The sequence below is a fragment of the Ahaetulla prasina genome, chromosome 1, assembly GCF_028640845.1.
Source record: "Ahaetulla prasina isolate Xishuangbanna chromosome 1, ASM2864084v1, whole genome shotgun sequence".
Taxonomy (NCBI): Eukaryota; Metazoa; Chordata; class Lepidosauria; order Squamata; family Colubridae; genus Ahaetulla; species Ahaetulla prasina.
The window spans coordinates 95,070,393-95,090,249 of record NC_080539.1 but is presented as its reverse complement, the minus strand read 5'-3'; the positions used below and the strand labels follow the sequence as shown (position 1 = coordinate 95,090,249).

Here is a 19,857-nt window from a genome sequence, read left to right as displayed (position 1 = left end):
CACTCAGAAGCTAAGCAGAGATGTGCCCAGACAGCACTTGGATGGGCAACATCCATTCAATAGCAGAATTGTAATCTATTCTGGAAGAAGGCAATGGCAAACCATTTTCATTCTGCTGTATAGAATGTTGCAGGGATATATCTGTAAAGTCAGGGAAGGGAAACTCTAGACATTTTTGCTGTGCCTAATATGCAACAGGCTTCTTTACTAATCTGGAGAAGGCCTCCACCATTTGGTTTTATTATTCAAATAAACGCTGGTCATTAGTAGTCGGGGCAACGTTTTGTTATCTCATTATGTCAGGAAAACTACCTGAAGAGAAAGATCTAAATTCCTTTGTTCTTTGCAAAATCCAAGACAGCAACATCTTGTGGCTGACTTGAGAGTAAGTAAACAACTGTATAGTTGTTACAGGCTGAAATGTGAGAAAGAGAAAGCTAACGAGAGAGAGAGAGAGAGAGAGAGAGAGAGAGAGAGAGAGAGAGAGAGAGTTGTTGCTCACCTGCTGGCCAAGACCTGACGCTGGGGCGGACTAGATCGGGTGAGAAAAGAGTTTCGTCCCACTACCACCACCCTCCGCCAAAGAGGCTCCTCCTTTCCAGACTTATCCCGGTCAACTTGCGCACGTGTGCGCGTGTATCAGAGTCAGCTGTGCGAACACACGTGTGCGCGCGCGAGCACATCTGAAGGGAGGAGAGGCTCCGGTGGGTTTATTCCTGCAAAGACTTTCTTTCCACACTTTTTTCTCTCTCTCCGTTCTCCCGTCCCTCGACCTCCTTCTCCCTCGGCGCTCGATGGGGGGAATGCGGTGGAAACCGCAGAAGGAGGCAACGTTTCCCCAAGGCTTCAGCTTCAAGGTGCGACGGGTCCTTCACTTCTCTCTCAGCCGCGTCAGGCAACTGCAGGGACCCCGTCCTCCTTCGGAAACTGACTAAAGAGAGCGTTGGATGGGACTCCCGCCTTGGGTGGCTTCCTCGCCCAGGAAGGCGTCTTCGCACCTAACTAGGTGGTCAGCACCAGGGACAGCTCCCGGCACCCATTCTTCCCGCGCCCTCCTCCTGCGTTCTGACTCCTGGCGCTTACTAGCCAGACGCCAGGCGATTAAGGGGAGTGAAGGTCGGCCACGATTATGGAAGCAGACAGCTGGAACCAGAGCGAGCCCAACAGCACCCAGCTTTTTTGCGGCGGACCCAATGGGACTCTTGGGGGACGAGGAGGCAGTTTATGTTCTGGGGTCAGCCCTTCCATGATCACAGCCATAGTGATCATGGCCCTCTATTCCGTCGTATGTGTAGTGGGGCTCTTCGGGAACTTCTTGGTCATGTATGTCATCATCAGGTAAGAAGACCGGCAGTGGGGAGGAGCTGCCCGAGGGGTGGGGGGACAGCAAAAGAGCTGCTGAAGCAAAGTATGCACGGAGGGAGGCTTGGGAATTTGATGATGGTGATGATGGTGGTGGTGATAGTGATGATGGACCACCAAAGTCAAGGAAACGGTTCTCTATTGGATCTGGACAAGCTAAGTGGCAGAGAAAAAGGCGTGTGGTTCTTCTCTTGCTAAAACTCCAAAGGCTTGTGGGGGGGGGGTTAGGGGATGCTTTCTCTCTCGCCAAAAAGAAATTATTCAGTGGTTCTTCCTCATAAAAGCAAGTTAGACACATCTGGGATCAAATCCTACTAAAGAGTACATCTATGAGTGTCCACAATATTGTTACATGTTTCAAGTAAATGATTACTCCTGATTTCAGTCCCAGAGGATTGATATAGCATCTCCATTCTGGCAAATACAAAAATACAAATCTGATTGTCAATGAGAGCATTTTTAAGATCCAAAGGCATTTTGAAAGCAGTAGCAGTTCTTCTAGGATGATTCTGAAGAATATTTTCTAATTATATTTTAGAAAGGATATGGGCATTAATTAGGAAGTAAGAAAGTGAAAATCTTTGCTTAATATAACTATGCTTTGCTTAATGTAACTACAAAAAAAATGTGTGTTTTGGGGTGAAAAAAGCATGCTGTTTCGAATGATCATTTGTGCAGCATAACCATTCAAGGCAAGCAAAAGTTATTTCATGTTAATAAAGTTGTTTATGTGCCTGAGAATAATGTAAAAACAAAAAGTTAAAATATGTAGACTACTTCTGCAACCCAAATCCAAATCAGATATAATGAAATAAAGTAGAGGAAGTATACAAGGAAGTGAAATATGTTAGAGAGGCATTGGAATTGCAGTGCAGTTCCAACAATCAAATCAGATGTTTAATTTCCTATTTCTTTCCTCATCTGAACTTTGTGCCCAAAATCCCTTTCTTTGTATCAATTAGGAAATTCTACTAAAAGAGCCTAAATTTATTTTCCCAGCAAGAGTATTCCTCAGCCAAAGAAATGGCAAAGCGGTCTTCTTCCACAAAGATAATTATATCCTTTGGAAGTTTTCTGTAGTGGAATCTGCCTCAAGTTTAAGGATATTGGCTGCCTGTTCTTAATGAAAGGAACCATGTTCTTTTGTATGTTTTTAATAGGTGTTTGGTATTAAATTGGATTTGTTTAATAAAGGCCAAGGAGAGAAAAAATTACTTCTAGCATTCCACAAATGCTTCAGAGAAATGAGCTACAATCAATATCTATGGGAACACAGCACCATCTATTGAAATGATGGATAACAACAGGTGGAAATTGTTGCTTCTGGGAACCAAGCTGGGGAAGTGGGGAAGAGTTCTTTGCCTTAAGAAAAGAAAGGGAAGGAAGAAAGGGATGTTTACTGTCCAACATTTATCTCCACTTCTTTTTTTCCAAGAAAAAAAAACCTATCTTTCTCATCTCTGTTTTAATGTAAGGTGGGCATTCGTTCATATCTAAATGCAACCCATAAGAACAGATTAAATATTGGGGGATGAGAGTTCTTGCCATCCTTTAGAATACTAGAAGCTGGCACTTCCCAGTCTGGTGCCAGCTGTTTAATTCCTTATCTTCGCTGCCAGCAGGGCCGTGTTGGCTAGCAAAAAGCTATGCTTGATGCATGTAGATAGCATCATCCAAAGTAAAGATGCCACTAGGCATAAGTAGCATGTCTAGGCCATTCTCTTCTATGTCATCAATTTTCTATTTTTCTTTTCACTTGATGCTGAACCTTTTGAAGCTACTGAGCAGGCTTTGTTTCTCTCTGACTAAATGGCTTTGCTCTCCTTGGAACAGGAGGGGAAACAATTGGAGACATTTTCCGATTGCAATTCCTATCATGCCTCACCATGAAGCAGGCTGGTGGGAGTTCAGGTTCAATAACTGAATGAGCCCACGTTGATCTTCCTTGCCTTAGAGGACTTGGGATTTCCACAACAGGACCATAATGGCTACAGAACTATTGACACACTTTTCTTTTGCAGAAGGATAGATTACTATCCTTCTAATGAGCCTTCGGATGATTATTACAGGATTCTCAATGATGTCTTGCAGTAATTAAGCTCATAGTTGATATTGCAGTAAAAGACGTGATTGATAGAATTATGGCAGATTTATTTTTCCCCTCCTTGCATAAGAGAAATGCTTTTTAAAAAAGTTTTCAGGGTACCTGAAATATCCAGGTTCAGTTCTCTACTAAAAAAAACCATCTAGACTTTGTTTCCTTTCACTCTTGCCCACTGATAGAGGATTTTTGAGGATAGAATAGAGTTCTTTGGAAGCAGGGAAAAGCGAATAAAAAGATAAATAAATAACTGTGAGCTTCCTAACACTGGATTGTTTTTCAGACATAAAGGCAAGAAACTGAGAGATCAGATTTAATCTTATGCCCATTCCTTTTTCTGACACTGATGCGAAATGCGACTGTGAGACTACCATGAGCATGGCATGTTGCGTGGTTTGCAAGAAGGGGACACCAATTCTCTAAAATAAATAAATAAATAGTTAACTTCTAGTAGTTAACATTTCCAGTTTCATAATCTACATACACTTTATAGGAGACCATTTTCATTTCTGATTAAATCAAGAAATCACAACAGGGAGCAATTAGAATGTCGGCTAGATATTTGCTAGCTCTCCCTGGGGATGCAATTACAGCCTATAATGCTCATTGACTGTTGTGAATGTGTGCTTTACAGACCTTTAAACTATCAGTCAGAAGTGATTTCAAATGTAGGTTGATGTGTAAAGGGAATAGGCAGCTACAAAAATATTCGGAAAAGAGTAATATTGCACACAATTAGTAATTATAAAGCAAGCAGGCCTGGAATGAAATGGGTACCAAAAAAATCACCTGGGAAAAAAAATTCAGAATATTGGCATGGAGTGCTCAGACGTACTTTTTAAATAAGTTTTGATATTTAAATGACATGTGACACTGAAAAGGAGATAGCTTTCTTCCATTAAACAAAAAAACCAATGGGAAACCACCACAGCACAGAGCATGAGACATGGGAAAGGACTCTTTAATATTTCCCTTTCTTTGCCATTGCTACCGTTTGCCGGAACAAGTTCCTTTTCCATCAGTGGAAACAAATATTTGGGACTTGCATCTCTTTCTTCTAGAGGAGAAAGCAATTTTGGAGTGGCAAAAGCAGCCTAAGGGGAAAAGATCAAATAATCCTTTCTCTTTCCTTCTGCTCTAATCTACCTTCCTTCCTGTTCCTCAAGCTATCCATGGCTGTTTTTCATAATGTTACCAATCAGTTCTATAGAGCAGTTGCATTTACAGTAAGTTTTATCTTCCCCACAGATATATTCTAAGTCATAATGCTTCACCTATGATACCTCAGCTTTAAGATTTGCATGATGTAATAATGTAAGGCTTACTTTTACACTCTCAATAAGATGTAATAAATGGTGGCAGTTACTGTTTTATGAGTGTCAGTAACATTGTGTGCACCAGAGCATGAGTGCATACATATGCATGCATCTAAAATTCTGTATAAATGTTTGATAACGTCCTGTTGATTTTAATTTAAAAAAACCTGCTAAATCGTTTTCTCATAGCCATAGCACTCGGTTCAGTAAGGGCAATGCCCACAATTGTATGATAGAACCCTACTTACAGATTTATTTCTGAGAAATATGGAATGCTATGACAAATAATTGAATGGTGATATTTTCACACAGCTAAAAATTCTATTCTGGATACTAATGAAAGAAATTATTTACTTGGTGTTTCAAATACTTGCTGTATATTCAGCAAGGATTATCCTAACAGCCTAGCAACTGTATAGTGTGCATATTGATTTTGTGGAAATATGTGCTGAAGTCATCAAAATCCATTTAGATTAATGTTTAGGCTGTTTTGGTGCAATGCTGGTAAAAATGACTGTTATGCAAGGTTGCATAGAAAGTTTGTAACTCAGGATAGGTGAACACTTTTGAATAACAGCATTTCATCATGTCAACTAAGAATAACAGAGTTGGAAGGGACCTTGGAGGTCTTCTAGTCCATAAACCATGGAATATGCTTATACATTCTGTATTGATCATTAATTAATTCACAGTATTAATTCTGGACTAATTCTTTGGGGATAAGCATAACGGTGCCATTAGTCACAATGTTGTCCCTAGAAATCAAATATTATGTCTTGGGACATCAATATTTGAGAATAAGAAGGTAAAGATCAGTTGTATTGATGCCCTATTTAAGAACTTCCCAAAGGCAACTAGATTGCATTGACAAAAACAGGATGCCAGGCCAGACCAGATTCCATACACCTTTGATCTAATCTAGAAGAAATAAATGATGGAAAGGGGGGGGGCGGATTATGTAAACCTTTGTCTAAATTTAACAGATGTCTTGTGACAAGTCCAGACAGCTTCTTATCCCCTTCAAAGTGAAATAAAGGGATTCCTACTCCTTTCCACTTCTTATGTCTTGGTAATCTAGATCAAAAATGTTCAAAAAACCAAGTCTCCTAAATGAGATGGCAGGTTAAGTCACTGAAGTGGAAAAGGGCAGGACTTCCTTCATTTCATCTTTTCTTTCACGCTTTCTTCTTTATCTTTCTCTTCATCTTTTTGCTTTGTATCTCCTACTGCTCCCAGATCTTCTTCTAGGGGGTCCACCTAATCGTTCATAAAATAGTTTCGCTTTTTCGATAGAATCTAGTCTATGTCTTTGTTCTTGCCATGTCACCAAGATTCCTTCAGGTATTAACCATCTAAAGCGCATTCCTTTTAATATTAAGAATTTGTTAAGAAATGGTATTCTCTCCTCAAATCTCTAAACTTTGAAGGGAATAATGAGATCTCTAGATTTATCAGAAAACATCTGTTAAACTTAGACAAAGGTTTACATGATTTTTGTTCCTTATCCATCATTTATTTTTACCATGGTGAATTAATAGTGGTATTTTATAAAGCACCCAAGCCATGGGCTACATATTGCTTATGTCTGATTTAGATAAAAGTATCTCTGTTAACAAGGACGTGATGGCTCAATGGCTAAGATGCTGATCTTTTCTATCGAAAGGTTGGCAGTTCAGCGGTTCGAATCCCTAGTGCCGCGTAATGGGATGAGCTCCTGTTACTTGTCTCAGCTTCTGCCAACCTAGCAGTTCGAAAGCACGTAAAAAATGCAAGTAGAAAAAATAGAGACCACTTTTAGTGGGAAGGTAACAGCGTTCCGTGTGCCTTTGGCATTTAATCATGCCGGCCACATGACCATGGAGACATCTTCGGACAGCGCTGACTCTTCGGCTTTGAAACAGAGATGAGCATCGCCCCCTAGAGTCGGGAATGACTTGTACATATGTGCGAGGGGAACCTTTACCTTTACTTTATCTCTGCTAGAAGCATGATCAGATTCTCTGGTGCCTTTTAAATCCTACCCACAGGGAGGATGTTGTGCATTTATTTCTTTTGCTGCGCCACTATATAGTTGAAAACCCACTCACACTGTTACCTAACACAGAAACATCATTTTACATGCCCTCAATCCCTCATTTTACTTCTATTTCCTCAAGAGACATACCTATGGCTGTGGCTAATGCTATTTCTTCTAGAGCTCGAAGTTACCATCTGGCCCAAGGACATAAGAAACATATAAGGCATAAAAGCCCACATCATTTCCTCAGTCAGGACTGCAATCTTATGGCAGTTTTCGCTATGACATTGCAACACATATTTCACCACTTGCCTTCTTCCTGTGTGTCTCAAAGGCTCCATGTGAAGGTATCTCTAGAGCAGGGGTCTCCAACCTTGGCAACTTTAAGCCTGGAGGACTTCAACTCCCAGAATTCCCCAGCCAGCAAAGCTGGCTAGGGCATTCTAGGAGTTGAAGTCCTTCAGGCTTAAAGTTGCCAAGGTTGGAGACCCCTGTTTTAGAAGATACAAATGAATCCTTGGGAGGCCTTGTCGGGTGGGGGGGAGAGGGCTTTTGAGACACACAGGAGGAGGGGAAGTGGTGAAATGTGTGTGTTGTTGCAATGCCACAATGAAGACTCTGTCCATAGCATATTGTTGGGTGCTGTTGTAATGCAAATATGAAAGGATGGAGTTTATATCACGACATACCCTTTTTATTATTTTAGCCTCATCGTTTTGTTTGAGAAGAGAGCCATATACTTTGAGAGTTAGACTCCAACACTGCCTACTCTACCTTAAAAGTATATTTCTTTAGTAATACATAGATTAAAAAGGGCAGGAGTCGAATATTATTTCTGCGAAAACAGTAGCTCATAATTTAGATTGGCATTATATCATATAGGCAGTGGTGGGATTCAAGTAATTTAACAACCGGTTCTCTATCCTAATGATTTCTTCCAACAACCAGTTTGCCAAACTGCTCACAAAGTTAACAACCGGTTCTCCCGAAGTGGTGCAAACTGGCTGAATCCCACCACTGCGTATAGGCCAGTGATGGCTCACCTTTTTGCCGTCACGTGCCAAAAGCAGGGTAAACGCGGGGGGGTTGCAACCTATAATGCAATGTCCCCATGTGCGCCCTAGCCCCCTGTGCATGTGCATGTGACTTCCTGCATGACCCCCGTCCTTGCACATATGTGCACGATCCCCCACGTGACCCCTGTGCATGTGCATGTGACCCCCCATGGACCAAAAATGCACCGCACACACCCTCTGCGCTCCTCCCATGCATGCATGTGATCTCCTGCATGCACCCCACCCCCACGCCAGAGATCAGAAAATCAGCTGGCTGGTGGGAGACGTGCAAGCATGCGCGGTGGAGCTGACCTTGGCAAAAGCTCATGTGCCCGCAGAGAGGGCTCCACGTGCCACCTGTGGCATGCATGCCATAGGTTCGCCACCAGGGATATAGGCTATTTTTTTTTAATGTAATTCATGGCTATATTTAAAGGCAGTTTTTAGCAGAACTCAGATTTTAAATAATTCCAACAATGTTTAAGTATTAGGTTTTAAAGGCAGTGTTGCAGCCTACTGAGAATTCTGAATTTGATTTCCCATTATAAATTGCAGAGAATATAGGTTTCAAATACACATGAACACCATGGCTAAAATGTCATTTCTCCTCCCATCCCCTTGTTTTGCATGTACATGCCTTGGCTCAAAACTGAAGCATACTAACTTGGGAGAGGAGTTCAGCTAAGGACAGAGAGCGCAAATTATATGGATTGCATCCAGAGTTCCAATGAATGAAATTCTACTCATGGGAAACACCCATTCAAACAGAGAGGAAGGAAATTTCACAGATTTGTGCTTCCTCACAAATTGTTCTTGTTGAAGGAAGAAACTTTTGGAACAATACTGGTGCAGAACTATAGAGAATGGAAGGATTGGGGAAGTCATCTTTCTTTGTTAAAGCCTCCATTGCAACTCAGTTCTTTAATCATAGAGGTTCTGTGAGTCACGAAAAGATAATCTGGCTCTAAGTGAAGTTTAGTTCTTGGCATTCCATTACAGTGTAACATTTTACAAGACAGGAAGATATATTGATGTGTTACATAGGCCATTTCATCCAATATTATGTTTCCAAGGACATGTATCCAAATGTCTCTTGAAATCTCAAAAGTGAAGCGTGATGTTTATGACCCACATAACTGCTTTTATTCCCAAATGATAAGAGGGTAATTCTGGGTATAACATTTCCAGATAGTAATAGCAAATCATGGACTCATCTCCCATCAATTTATATCATACCTTTTGTAAAGCCTTCTAAGGCAGCAGCTATAACCATATCTTGTAGTAACAATTTTGATGACTGAATTCATGTATCATGCTAAACTGTTATGCTTTTGGCAGAGCAACTGTAGTTTCTAAATGATGTTTTACGATTTAAAGTGATGTAGGATTCCACAACATTGCAATTTATTTCAGAAAACAGAGTTAAATAAAATCTGGTTTAGCACAATCTTGAAACTCGAATTATTATCTATATGTCTCTGTCTCCCTCCCTCCCTCTCTCCCTCTCTCTCTCTCTCTTTCTCTCTTTCTCTGTCTCTCTCTCTGTCTTTGATCGATGAATCCACTGTCCATTCGGGGAAGAAAAACTCAATCCACTTAAATTAAGAACAACCTACTTATTGCCTTAACACACAAAGTCTTCCAAAATAAATAGGATTTGAAAAACTATGGCAAGGTATATGCAAAGGTTTACATTATGAGATTTTGAAAAAGAGGATCTGAAATACTGACTAATGAAAGTGAACGGGCCCTTATACTGTGTGATACACTGTTTAAAACTGTACAGGAAGATTCTCTAAAGCAGGTCATTCCTAAAACATGAAGCACTATAAAAATAAGTATTTCTAAGCATTTATTGCAAATACGGTTTGGTATCTTGTCATTTCCTGGGACTAGGAGACCAGCATGAAAGCCTTCTGCCTTGGTTTTTTCTTTTTAGTCATTTTCAGCGGAAGTCACACCTAAAGTTCATTGTACAACTTATTGGATAAGCATAATGAAATTCTTATGCCTTACCCACCACAAAAGCTTCTGGAGGCAAGTTGTTCCACTGATTAACTATTAATTAATTAATTGTTCTCGCTGTCAGGAAATTTCTCCTTAGTTCTAGGTTCTGGATCTCTCTTAGTTCTTAGTTCTGGATCTCTTTGATAAGTTCCCAAACGATATTCTTCTTCTTCTCTCGGGTGCTTCTGAGAATAGAACAACCCCTCCTCTCTGGCAGCCCCTAAGATATTGGAAGACTGCTATTAAGTCATTCCTAGTCCTTTTCTTTGTTAGATTAGACATACCATGTTCCTGCAACCTTTCATCGTGTGTTTTATCCTCCAGTCATTGTTATTGTTATTCTCTACACACATTCTAGAGTCTCAACACCTTTTTTTGTATCATGGTGACCAAAACCAGCATTGGCCTCCCTCCATATAGTTGTAGTTCAATTGAAGAATAAACATTAAGTTTTGTTGGTCAACCAGTTATGAATCTATCTGGTAATGATACTAACTAGCACATTTTTTAAAAAATTATCACAAAGTAGGCTGTGGTCCACTAATTTAGTCATTTTGTCAAAGACTCCAATAAGTTTGGTCGGACATAATATGTTTTTGACCAATTCATGGTTTCTAGGTAGGTATTTGCAGATCCATTGCTTGATTATCTTTTCCAGGATCTTGCCAGATTTCCCTCAGTGCATGACTGCACGGCTAGAATTGCAATGAAGAAATACATTGAAGAAGAATTGCCTGTCATTTAGCTCCTGTCATAAATACATAACAAGACCCAGGAAACAAAATTGTGAGAAAGTAGTGAAGAAAAAATGTATTTCTTTATATAAAAACTCTGCTCATAGGAAACCCATTTTCAAATACAACTCTTGGCTTCCTTATCTTTTCCTATTCCAACCTGGCACCAATAAAATAATATATGCATTGCTTTACAAAGAGGAAGTCATATCTACTCTAACAGACTGCCACAAGTCTTTCTAGGAGGGAAAAAAAAGACAGTTTATGTCCGAACCAATTATATAAAATGCAATATGGGGAAAATGGGGAAGAGCATTAAAATGGTATTTATCCATATATTTGTTAGATTTATTTTCTACTTTTTCCTCCAGCAGCTTCATCCTACATTCTAACCCCCCCCCCAAAATAAAAGCCCATCTAATAGGTAGGATAAGCTGAAAAAGAGTTGATTGGCACCAAGTCACCAAAAGAACTTTTATAGCTTAGGATGGATTTCTTTCTAGTGCAACACACTAACCCAAAAGTCAAAAGTATTATTAGAATAAATAGAGATGAGTCAGTTACCGTGCATTATATATTCTTAACCCTCAGTTATATCAGCATAGACATAATTAGCTACTTTGGCTAGTGAGTTGTGATAGATGCTATTGTTTTCATATTAAATGGAATTAATTTTGCAAAATAGATTTGCTTGCTTCTTTATCTTGGGCATGTAATGAATTCAGTTTTATGACTTGAGAAAGGGCTAAGGGGAAATGTATAATCTTGAGTCAATCATAACTTTGCAGAGTCGCAAGTCAGCAGGTAATGGATATGGCAAGTAATGGAATAATGGCAAACTTGTTAAACAGGGATTTCTCCAATTGCAGAAATAATGTATTGCTCTTCAACCCACTAATTTCAGGCAGGATTCCAAGGAAAGTAGAAAGCCTCCTCCAATCCAATCTACCTACCATAGTAATTTATCGACAGGACAAGAAACAAAAAGTTTAAATTACAAGGAAATAGATTTTGGTTGGAGAACAGGAATATTTTTCTAATGGTAAAAGCTATTCAATAGTTTTTATGTCAATATGACTGTGTCTGGAGATGAAATGTTCCCTTTGCTAGAGGTGTTTAAATCGAAATCTCCAAGGTTCCTTCCAACCTTCCATTCTATGATTCTAACACTGTCCAGTAGATAATTTGTGAATCCCTCTCTCACTTTTTTTCTGTGCATAAAAATGCTTCACTATCTGATGTTTTTTAAAAAAATATTTCTACAATAGGGGGAAATTTGCCTGCAAGTATTTTCTAAATCTATGTATCATAAAACAACAAAGGAGGAGGAGATAGAGATGGAGATGATGGTGATATGGTGATAATGATGATAAAAAACCTCCTGTGTGAGCCAATCAACTTTTTTCTCTAAAGTGGGGTGATCTACATCTGAATGTTCTCATTCTGTTGAAAAGCAAACAAAATAAATTAAAACAAGGTGTACTTTTCCTATGCTAGTGAAAAAAATAACCTTAGACTTTAAAGCAGTTAATTTCTTATTGCTCCAAAGTGAAATTGGTTTTTTTCCCCTTAAAGACTGAAGAACTGAAGGATGCAGTCAAATTAATTTGCACTGGGTCAAGATGAGACAACACCTGCACAATTTAATTTGAATAAGAATATTAATGATTCAAGACAAAGCATAGGGCAATGAAACGAAAAGGGTTCAGGGAAGAGGACCAACATCTAAGTTATTAAGATGCATTCTGTATTGCTGACCCTAATTCCTATATTATAATGCAGTGAAAATATTATCTGTGGATCTTAGAGCTAGGAAGGATGAAATGTTCCAACCATAAATTTATTCTTAGATTAGAAAACCTCAGGAAACAAAATGCTGTTAAAGAAGGCTTCATAAATATTCAGATTTTGGAATAAGATCTTACCTATGTAAATCTAATTTGGGAATACAGTATATGCATTGATTTTAAAAGTTTCTTGCTAGTAGAATATGGTGTTATCTCTGTGTGTCTATTTAAAAATATATGTCAATCATAAAAACAAACCCTTCTCATCCCTATGGGTGGTAAGAACCGAGGTGGCCCAGTGGTTAGAATAAGTACTGCAGGCTACTTTAGCTGACTGCTAGCTGCAGTTCGGCAGTTCAAATCTCACTGGCTCAAGGTTGACTCAGCCTTCCATCCTTCCGGGGTGGGTTAAATGAGGACCCAGATTGTTGGGGGCAGGAGTGAAATGCTCCTGGTTCAAACCGGATTTTGCAATCTGGTAGCGATCGTGACCTGTGGTTCAGCGATCTGGTAGCGATCGCCGAACCACCGGCAACACCTGCCACCTGGGTGTCATTACTTCCTGGTTTTAACCAGGATGTGGTTTTTACCTTATGCGCATTTGCAGAAGGTCTGCACGCGGATGCGACACGCGCGGCGTGTGGACTTTTGAGCCGGTAAGGAAGGTAAGTAGATTTCACCCCTGGTTGGTGGCAATATGCTGACTCTGTAAACCGCTTAGAGAGGGCTATAAAAGCACTATGAAGTGGTATGTAAGTCTAAGTGCCATTGCTATTGCTATATGCCTTTCTCAATCTCATGTCCTCTGCCAGAGACCTGGTAGTTTGAGGGTTCTCTGTGATATCTTAGCTGTTCCTAGCACTGCAATCTTTTGGACAGAGAGGTCTGATGTTGGTCCTTGGATCTATTGGAACCACTCTCCCAACTTAAGAGTCACAACCTTGAGTACACTGGGACCACTTTGGCCTTTACTTTACACAACCTTTCTAGTTCCTCTTTTAGGTCTTGTATTTCTCCAGCTTCTCATACTTCTTCTTCCTGAGAAGAAGTCACTTGGCATGACTATATCTATCACCACCACTGTCTTCTGGTCCTTGTCTACTACCATGATGTCTGTCTTGTGTGGTAACGCCCTGCTTCTACCACAGTGTACCTGCCTGTGCACCTGTATCTGGAAGCCCCTCATATTTATTTATTTATTTATTTATTAAATTTTTATACCGCCCTTCTCCCAAAGGACTCAGGTCATAGCCTTGTTATTCTCCATGAACATCTGCAGAATCTTTCATCTGGACTTGAGAGGGACTCATCACTGTGCAGATGTTCCTGTACACAATGCCAGCTATTTGGTTGTACCGTTCAGCTTATGGTCTTCCTGCTTGCAACTTACACCCTGTCACTATTTGTTGGACTGTCTCTTTCTGCACAGTCTGCACCAGATCCTTCTCTGGTGTGGTAAAGCCCTGCTTCTATACCCCTATATAAAGGTGCTTCTATATTAGGCGGCTTAATGCCTAGACTTGTGCTGCTATGAAGCCACTTCAGCTGTAAGAAATAGGCAATTCAGTTTCTTATTCTTTGCAGTAATTGTTAAACAAATTATTTTACAGGGCTTTTTTTTTCTGGTATATAAATGTGTTTAATTCTTTGTGCAAATGTTGTGCTGGCTAAATCAATTTTTATAATCTTTTGATACTAGTTTGTGTGCTACACATCCTATTGAAAATCTGGGTTTTAATATAAAGACACAAAAACTGTTTTTTGCCTTAAGAAATTATTTAATGTTAAATAATGTGCATTTAAGATATCTTGCTAGACAAAGGGAAAAAATTAAAGCATTTCTAATTTTTTTTTCATCCTGAGATAGAGAAAGAGCTGGCATATTTACATGGTGGAAAGATGCTTCTTGTCAACTTTCTGTGTTAATCAAAAAACATGTTGTTGATTCTTTATACAAAAATACAGTGAGACACTTAATTCAAGGGAAGCTCCGCCTTTTGCAGCTGGGTTAATCACAAGCCTATTGTAGCAATTTCATATGATCTCTGTTTACAGTTTCATGCCTCAACTTTGTTGGGTTTTTTTGTTTAGATACACCAAAATGAAGACCGCCACCAACATTTATATTTTCAACCTTGCCTTGGCCGATGCCTTAGCAACAAGTACGCTGCCATTTCAAAGTGTGAATTATCTTCTGGGAACCTGGCCGTTCGGTACCACTATTTGTAAGATTGTAATATCCATAGATTACTATAACATGTTCACAAGTATTTTCACCCTCTGCACCATGAGTGTGGATCGCTACATAGCTGTTTGCCACCCGGTCAAGGCTTTGGATTTCCGCACTCCTCGAAATGCCAAGATCGTCAATGTCTGTAACTGGATTATTTCTTCAGCAATTGGCATTCCAGTGATGGTGATGGCAACCACCAAAGAGAGCAATGGTGAGTTAGGATTTCTTTTCCTGCCTTCAAATGGACGCTGAATGTTTCTTTAACTGAATGTCCATAGCTGGGCCTGGGACAGGTTTACGAAGAAACAAATTCCTAAGGTAGTTCCAAAACAAATTGGAAGAACTGTGGTGGCTCAGTGGTTAGAATGCAGGATTGCAGGATAATTCTGCTGATTGCTTGGGATTCGATCCTCTCCGGCTCAGAGTTGACTCATCCTTCCATCCTTCTGAGGTTGATAAAATGAGGACCCAGATTGTTGGGGGCAATTTGCTGATTTTGTAAACCACTTAGAGAGGGCTGTAAAGCACTGTGAGGCGGTATATAAGTTTAAGTGGTATTGCTATTGCTAAATTAGAATCGGGCACTGTACCAGGTCTGCAATGATACTGTTTATCAGATTTTAAATAAAGAATGAATGTGCCTTTTAGATAGATAGATAGATAGATAGATAGATAGATAGATAGATAGATACCTCCCTGTCTCTCTCTGTCTGTCTCTCTCTCTCTCTCTATGTCACTATATGTCTGTCTCTTGTCTCTCTCTCTGTCTCTTTCTCTGATTATATACTTTGCCCTACCAGCAGTAAAGATACTTCCAGAAATCCAATTGGTTCTTAGTTCCAAAATTACCTGCCTTACAAAGCTTGACATTAATCTTGAAAGCCAGATCAACTTGCACCTAATTAAGGCAGAGTTACTTTAAGCTGTTTTCTCATGCTTCCCACCTTTCCTGGGATGATGGGTCTCTTTTTCAATGTTTATGTTTTCTCCCCATTCTTATCAGAAAGGCATTCCTAGGTATTCTTTCAAACTCTCTGTCAACCTAGGTTCAAAATTTATTTCAGAATGACCCTTCAACCTGACCAAGAAGTATAGTTTGAAAGACCCAGATACTCAGCAGAAAAAAAGAAGGGAAGCGAACCAAGAGTTTCAGGAATATGCAAAAATTCTAACATTACCTAAAATAAGCATTGATTACTAGAAAAAGTCTCAGATTTGGCATTTTCGCTTAAAGAAATGCATTTCCATTTCTGTCTCCTCAATAAAACAGTTGAGATTAATGGAAATACTCCCAAGTGCTTAACTACGTATCAAAATGTAACGGTGGAAAGGACTACTCAAGCATTGGATGTAAATTTCATTGTGTTTAATGAGGCTTTACTTTGGACTAAGTGTATATAAGATTACTGTCTAAATGTCAGATATTTAAGAAATACTAATAGATAAACCAGGCTATTTGTGCTTCTTTCAATTTATCCATTCATTAATAAAACCATGCTATCTTGCATTAATGTGCACAGAGTTTTAAAATTAATATAACAAGTGTTTGAGGCATGTGGGGGGTATCCTTGTAGATAGATATGCATTTATTTATATCTCTATATAAATATAGCCATATGTGAATAACTGTTCACATATGGAAATTTTTAAGCCCATTAGGCCATTTTAGAGCAAAAACTACAATGCAAATTTTGAAAAAAGCCACCACGTTTTACTCCAGTTACGTGGCAGCATTTAGACAATACTGAGTGGTTTTTTTAAAAAGTTAACCATCATTTGGCCTAGTAGTATTTGAATGGGAGACTGTCAGGAAATAACACAATTATACATTATGCTGGGAAATAAAATCGCACAAAACATTGTAAACAAATGTTTTGTACAAGAAGAGAAAGCATTTCTATATTGATATTCAGGAAGTCTTCAAGAGTCAAAGTTAAAGAGGAGATTCTATTTTAACAGTTTTTCTTTTAACAATATCAGTTCAAACTAACTTTGCAAAAATCAGATTTTTCAAGCATCTCCTTAAAAATGCTTCTAACCAGAAGCCAGGAAGTATTGGATCAGATTAAGAAAGTGGTTAGAAGAAATTACGAGTCAAAGAATTGAGTTAAAACCAGAATTATTTCTACTAGAGATAATAAGAGCAAACTACAGTAAGAAAATTCAATATATTATATTGCATGTAACAACAGCAGCCAGAATTGCCTATGTGCAAAATTGGAGACAGGACAGCATGCCCTCCAAGAGAAAGGTGATCAAAAAGGTGTTAGATTGTGCCAAGATGGACAGGCTAACATTGGAATTAAAAGAAAGAGACAAAAAGTAATATTATTTAGTCTGGGACATGTGATACAAATGGCTAGAGAACAGAAGCAAAGATTTAAGTATGAAGGTAATTTAAGAGAACTACTAAAATTTAAAGACAATGTATATAGTTAAAGGAAGAGCAAGGAATATTATGTATGTTATGTATGTATGAGTATTATCGATGCTGGAATGCTGTAAAAATTGTAAATGTGATGTAAAATGATGAAATATGTTTAATAAAAACAATTAACAATTTTTTTAAAAATGCTTCTAAGTCTACAGTTCTCCCTCAAATTACCTAATTACATTTTTATTTATTTTTTATTTATTTATTTATTTTTGTCACAACAATATATATAAGTATCATACAAAAAAGATTATATAGTATATAAACATATATATGACTAAATATTAGGAGGAATAAGCATTATATATATAAGAAGAAGAAAAAGAAAAAGAAAAACAATAGGACAGGAACAGTAGGCACGTTTGTGCTCTTATGCACACCCTTATGGTCCTCTTAGGTATGGGGTGAGGTCAATAGTAGAAAGTTTTTGGTTAAAGCTTTTAGGATTATGGGAAGAGACCACAGAGTCAGGTAAAGTATTCCAAGCACTGATGATTCTGTTACAGAAGTCATATTTTCTGCAATCTAGATTAAAGCGGTTAACATTAAGTTTAAATCTATTGGTTGCTCTTGTATTATTGCAATTAAAGCTGAAGTAGTCTTTAACAGGAAGGACATTACAATAGATGATTCTATGAGTTAAACTTAGGTCTTGTCGAAGGCAACCGAGTTCCAAGTTTTCTAAGCCTAGGATTTCAAATCTGGTGGTATAAGGTATTTTGTTGTTTTCAGAGGAATGGAGAACTCTTCTTGTAAAATATTTCTGGACACGTTCAATTGTATTGATGCTGATTTTGTATTGATGTTGATATTGATTTCTCTATCTCCCTGATTATATCGGCCTGTCTCATTAGATCTAGCTAGAAAAAAGTGTTATGGCCAGGGACTTGCATTTGGCAGTTCCAGAGGTTGGTCCTCTCTGCCATGGTGCCGTTCTTCTGAAACTCCCCCCCTCCCCTTCCCCATAGCTAGGCTTGCTCCTTCCTTATTATTATTTAGGAAATCCCTCAAAATCTGATTATGTTCTAAAGTCTTTGGGAATTTGGAGACAAAACTTGCTCTCTTCCTGGTTTGTAGATTTAATTTTTTTTACTAATATTCTTATTTTAACAATTATTTTTTTATCTTGATGAATGGTTGTTTTTATTTGTCTGCTGTTTTATTCAATTGTTGTACGACACCCAGAGTCACTTTGTGTGAGATGAGTGGCCACATAAATGTGATTAATAAATAATAGATGTGTTTTTAGATTATACAAACCATTCATGTCATCTTTTCTCCCAATGGTGACAATAAAAGTCTGAACACAATGGGGAATAGGTTTTCACAAAACAAAGATTACAAGTCGGTTTCATTTTAAGTTATATAAAAGCAATTGTTTCTTATCGCTTGTGCTTGTGAGCGGATGGAGGGACAATAACAGTGAAAGAAAGTGCCGTGATCTGCTTGAATTCATTTGTCTTCTTTTAATTTCCATAGGATCTATTGATTGCACGCTTAAGTTCTCGCATCCAGCGTGGTATTGGGAGAACCTACTGAAAATCTGTGTTTTCATCTTTGCCTTCATCATGCCCATCTTAATCATAACGGTCTGCTATGGGTTGATGATTTTACGTCTGAAGAGTGTCCGGATGCTCTCTGGCTCCAAGGAAAAGGACAGAAATCTTCGAAGGATCACCAGGATGGTCCTTGTGGTGGTGGCTGTTTTCATTGTCTGCTGGACTCCGATCCATATTTATGTCATCATCAAAGCCTTGATCCATATTCCAGAAACTACTTTCCAAACCATCTCCTGGCACTTCTGCATTGCATTAGGATACACAAATAGTTGTCTCAATCCCATCCTTTACGCCTTCCTAGATGAAAACTTCAAAAGATGTTTCAGAGAATTCTGCATCCCAACAACTTCAACCATTGAACAGCAAAACTCCACCCGCATCCGTCAGCACACCCGTGAGCGTGCCTCTAGTGCCCACACAATGGACAGGACTAACCAGCAGGTATGACTAGAAGTGGAGATGTCAACCTTGGAAACAAGAATTCCTCCTGGAGATGACATGAATTCTGAAGTCACGGTCTTGACTGAACTGTAGCTTCTGGAAGTTTTATAAAATTCTTCCGATTTATTTCCCCCGGCTGAGGTGATGCACAAAGATGGGAAGACTTATCACTAGGAATGCACTAGGAAGGATGTGCCAGCCCTACTATGATGATGGGGAGATAGAGAACCCCTCAAGTTGCTCCTTGCATAGCCAGAGTCAGTCTGGGTATCATTGTGTTATATATTCCATATGCTGAAAACAGAAGAGATGCTTTCATTGTCTTGGCTTACTGAATGCTTGCTAGAACTTCAGCATTCTAGAACTGTGTATATTTAGAAACTTCTTATACCAAATCAGAGCATTGGCCCATGCGACCTGTGTGAACTAGCAGCTGCCTCATAACCAATTCTCCAATATTTAATAGTCCTGCAATTACAGGTAGTCCTCAACTTACAACAGTTCACTTAGTGACTGTTCAAAGTCACCGAAAAAGTGACTTATGACCATTTTTCACAATTACAACTTTTGTAGCATCCCCATGATCACGTATTCAAAATTCAGATGTTTGGCAACTGGTTCATACTTATGACCGTTGCTGTGTCCCAAAGTCATGTGATCTCCTTTTGCAACCTTTTGACAAACGAAATTGATAGGGAAGCCAGATTCACTTAACAACTCTGTTGTTACCTTAACAACTGCAGTGATTCACTTAACAAGTATGGCAAGAAAGGTCATAAAATGGGACAAAACTTATTTAACAACTGTCCCA

General features: G+C 38.8%; 1 protein-coding gene across 1 annotated transcript; it reads left to right on the top strand.

Annotated features, from left to right (window-relative positions):
- The first annotated feature begins 1,129 nt into the window (after positions 1 to 1,129).
- OPRM1 (opioid receptor mu 1) lies at positions 1,130 to 19,052 on the top strand. Its single transcript, XM_058163833.1, has 3 exons — positions 1,130 to 1,338; positions 14,471 to 14,823; positions 18,526 to 19,052. The coding sequence occupies exons 1-3, from the start codon at positions 1,130 to 1,132 to the stop codon at positions 19,050 to 19,052; spliced, it is 1,089 nt and encodes a 362-aa protein (XP_058019816.1).
- The last annotated feature ends 805 nt before the right edge of the window (positions 19,053 to 19,857 follow it).